We start from the raw sequence: 4439 nt of genomic DNA on the forward strand, positions 1-4439 counted from the left end.
AAAACCAAGACATGCAGCAGCCCCTGAAAACCCCTCCCTGTGAGCCCTGAGCGCTGCAGTCCCCACCTCCCTCAGTCACCCTTCAGTTCTCCCCAGCACCCCTTGAGCCCCTGCCCCACCAACAGCCCCCGTGACCCCCAGAATGCTCCAGCCATGCCCTGTGTCCCCCCACAAACCCCCAGTGATGCCCCCAGACCCACTCACGCCTTTGGCTGCTTGAGGGCCATGGTGGGCACTGCGGGGCACCCCTGCCCGCTCCTGGAGATGCCGCCGCCGCCCGGTGCCGCCGCTCGGAGCTCCGCTCCGCCTCCTGCTCCGCCTCCCTGGTCCCGCCTCCCGGACCGAAAGTTTCGTTTCCCCGTTGCAGACGCACAGTCGGGGAAATGTGCTTTTCCCGAGATGTTTTCAAAAATAGGGGCGAGGAGCAAGGAGACATGAAAGGCGGTGCGCGGGACCGGGGCGGGAACTTGCCTATGGGGCAGGGATATGGGAATGTGGATACCTGGATGGGCTATGGGAATACCTGGGTGTTGGGTGATATTGTTTTCTGATTTAGAGATGGGGTAACTGAGAGGTGTTTTAAAAACTTTTTTCTCTTTTCAGTTTCCTGAGAAGGGTGAGACAATACAGCTGTTATAATTCACATCATCACAATCAGAAGTTAACTATTTCCTAATTACAGTACACTATGAAATGTTTCTTGGCCTATCAGGTTTAGCCACACCATGTTGTAGATACCTTAAAGCAAATCATCTAAAACGACCCTTCGTGGGTCCCACTACAATGCATCTTTCATGGTTCTGTTTCTCTAAAGAATTTAGTCTTATTTGCAAGGCCATCTTTTGAAACTTGTTTCTAGCTCCATTTGTCTCTCACCGATATCTGTCCTATTCCATGGCATTTCTAAGTCAGCATTTCTTATCTCAAAGTTTGCATAAGGATGTACACTGTGTGGGCCTTCTGTCAGGCCCTGAGAACTCTCTACAAACCCATTTCCCACACGTGGGGATATGGCTACAGGGATGTGGAAATATGTAGGGATGCACCTACAGGGATGTGATATGGGCATAGGTGGGGGTATGGCTGCAGGGATGTGGTGTGTGACTGTGTGGGGACACTGCTGCGGGCCCAGGGCCACCAGGGCCTGGTCTCCTGCCTCAGACTGGCCTGCAGAAACACCCAAACTGTCCTGGGTGAAGGGGCTCTATCTGATGGATCATGGGGCCATATGGAGAACACTTGCACTGCAGAGATCACATAAGACAAATTTCAGCCCCAGGGACTGTTACAGACCAGGTGGGGACCACACGACACCACATTGAGGCTACTTGGACTGCAGTGCGGGCACAAAGACCACAGAGACGTGAGACCACGTGGAATGTGTGAAGAAGGAACCTGCAGGACACGGTGACTTGGGGCAAATGCAGGACAAATTTCAGGGGATGCAGTGAGGCACCTCTGCAGGGAAGCCTCCTCACCTCTTCCTTCTTTCACCTTGCTGCTGAGTGTGATGATGGTGTGCAGGTCGGTGCTCCACGGCTTTGACCCCTCTCCAGGCAGATTCCCGTTCCTCCAGACCCTCCTCCCTGTGACCCTCAGAGCTGTGGGGGGACTGCAGATGGCCATGGGCCTGTGCTCCATGCTCCCCCTCTGCAGGGGTGGGGATGGGTCCTGCAGTGCTGCCAGGAGCTCTGGCCAGCCGGGGCAGAGGGACACAGCAGCGTTGTGCTCTCAGGGAAGGCTGGGGAAGAGAGAAGGGGATGTTTGGGTGGTGGCATTTGTCCTCCCATCATTGCAACCATGATGGAGCCAGGCTATCCCAGGCATGGCTGAACCTGCCAGTGGGAGGTGGGGAATGAATCCCTTGGTTTGCTTTTCTTCCATGTGCAGCTTTTCCTTCCCTTATTAAACACCTTGACCTCAAACCACCGGGGTTTTTTTCACTTTGACCATTTGATCCTCTCCGCCGTCCCACCAAGGATCGTGTGTGAAGCTCAGATGTTGTCTGGGATTATACCATGACAGAAGGTAAATAAAATGAGTCCTTCCCTTGATAGTTGCAATCAAACTGACCCTTCTCTTCCCTGCTTTTTCTCATTTGCTGGGCTGGGAGGTGGACAGGGCAAGCTGAGGCACCTCCTGGGCTGTTTGGAGCAGTTCTGCATGTCTGGAGCAAAGTCTTCCTTGTAGTTCTCTCTGGATGTAGCACAGCCAGGACAACAGTGGCATTCAGAGAGGAGGGACAGGGAGGGATCTAAGGACACATTTATTCTCCAGCATCTTGGCTCTCAGAATTGAAACTGAAAGGCAAAAATAGGTAGATAATAAGAAAAGAAAGTAGAACCCAAAACAAGTCTGACGTTATAATTTTTTTTTCTCTTTTGGAAAATGCAGGTTCACTGAAAAACCAATAAAACCTGCTTGTAAGAATCAGTTCTTATTATTCTGAACTAATCTGAAACAACTCAGGTGGAAAAAACTTTTTCCTGTTGATATTTTCAAGAAGACTATTTTACTGTTTTATAATTCAAGAGGATGCTTTTATCGCAGTATTTGAATTAATGCATAGTTTAAAGTGTAAAAAATTAACCAAAAAAGAAGATAAAAATATCATTTACATAAAATATTTTTTAAATTTAATCTTAGGAATGTCTTTTCATTTGTCTTCTTGAACAGCATTATTTCCCAAGTTTTTGGCTTTTTTTTTATCACAGTTCTAAAATTTCTGTGACAGGTAAAAAACCATTTGTGGCTTAGCTTAATGGTTAAAATCTAAAAATGTCTGTGGCACAAATTGTAGCCAGTGTTGCGCCGTGTAGAATTTTGGATGGACTTCAGTGAGCTGTGGGTTGCTGCTGCTTGCCTTGGGAGCCCGAGTTTGCTGCCTCTCTTCAGCAGAGGCAGGTTAGAAGGCTGTGCAGTCTGCCCTGACATTTGTGAAGCCCTTTCCTGGGAAGTCTGCTGCTGGCTGGTTCTTGCTGCACGCTCACCTGGCGCTGTGTGAACAGACAGACAGTTTGTTTCATGCTCAGCTTGTCTGAAGATGCTTCTGCATTGTTGAGAGTTTGTGATTAAGGCCTCCACCAACAGCCAGGCAGAATCCAGGTGGGAAGAGACAGCCAAGGCCAGCGGGGCTATGGGGAGACATGGCTCAGGTGTTACAAACGTGATGGGCCCACCAAATCATTGCTGGAGTCTGCTTTGCTGAGCGGGAGCACTGCAGCAGTTGCTGGATTTTGGCAGCAGGGGTGGTTTCTTGTGATATTTGCATGGTTTGGAAACAGCTTGTATTTCTTTATCCTTCCCTGGTCTTTTTCCTACTATGGACATACTTCTGCTCTAGCCAGTGACTTGAGGCTGCAGAATTAAACTGGGGAAGGTAGATGACTGAAAGGAAAATGACAGGTGATCATGGTTTCCTTCAGGGCCAAAAAAAGAAGAACCTACTGCTTCACATATTTGCCCTGTAGCCAGGAGCTTGCCTCAATGATCCTGATGGCTCCCTTCCAAGGCAGCCAATTCTGTGATTCTGAAGTGAGAATGTCCAGTGGTAGAAAGGGCTAAAGTGGCTGGGATCAGGAATGCTGGGGACATTGACTCCTCTCAGAGGGTGACATCCTCGTCTTGTTGGCAATGCAGTTGCTGAGGAGCCGCCTTTGGGCAGTAGAGGGAGGTGTAGCTGTAGCTGGGGGTGAAGCCCAGATCACAGAGCAGTTCTTTGGAGTTGCTGAAGTGGATATGAGGAATTGTCTCCAGCCACACCTTTCCATACTGCCTGTAGAACTGTTTGTGGTGGTGGGACCCTGACAGCACATTGTTCATTAAAGCTTTTGAAATTTAGGCTCAAATGTGCTTGCAGGGATACAATGAGGGGCACATCCTGTTGGTGCTGTTTGTGGGAGGCCCTGTGTGCCTGTCCAGACCTGTGGGACTGGCTGTGTGTGTGTGTGACCCCACCTGTGCTCTGGGAACTCACAACTGCTTGGACCTGGGGCCTTGGAGCTGTGGCAGCCTCCTCTGTCTCAGGCTGCTGCATCAGGCAACTCCCAGCAGTGGGGATGGAGGGGGAAAGCTCTTGCCATGGTCCCGTGCTCTGGATGTGCACCCCGAGATCAGTCTCAGGGCGAGGGATGTGAGAAGAGGCTCTGGAGAGGGGAGCAGGGATTCCAGTGTGCCCATGGATGGGCCCACAGCGATGCCACCAACATCATCCTGGACAGTGTGAGCCAGGCCAGAGCCATGGAACGGCCAGGGCTCGTTCTCTACTGGGCACCGGTGAGCCCAGAGCAGTTTGCTGTGGCCAGTGGGGGCTGTGGGGCTGAAAGGAGGCTCCCCAAGGAGATACTGATGCCTTTTTGGGCCTACCTAAAAACAGAGGCCAGGCAAAATTAAGGGAATAATAAGCATTTCTATTTATTGAAGGGCCTTCAGGTACATTT

General features: G+C 50.6%; 1 protein-coding gene across 1 annotated transcript in view; it reads left to right on the forward strand.

The window, feature by feature from the left end:
- The first annotated feature begins 225 nt into the window (after positions 1-225).
- LOC102033179 overlaps positions 226-4439 on the forward strand; it is a 7780-nt gene continuing 3566 nt past the window's right edge. The window contains exon 1 of the mRNA XM_031063102.1: positions 226-374. Coding sequence (XP_030918962.1) covers positions 226-374 — 149 coding nt within the window. The remainder of the gene's footprint in view (positions 375-4439) is intronic.

The sequence above is a fragment of the Geospiza fortis genome, unplaced genomic scaffold (genome assembly GCF_000277835.1).
Source record: "Geospiza fortis unplaced genomic scaffold, GeoFor_1.0 scaffold657, whole genome shotgun sequence".
Taxonomy (NCBI): Eukaryota; Metazoa; Chordata; class Aves; order Passeriformes; family Thraupidae; genus Geospiza; species Geospiza fortis.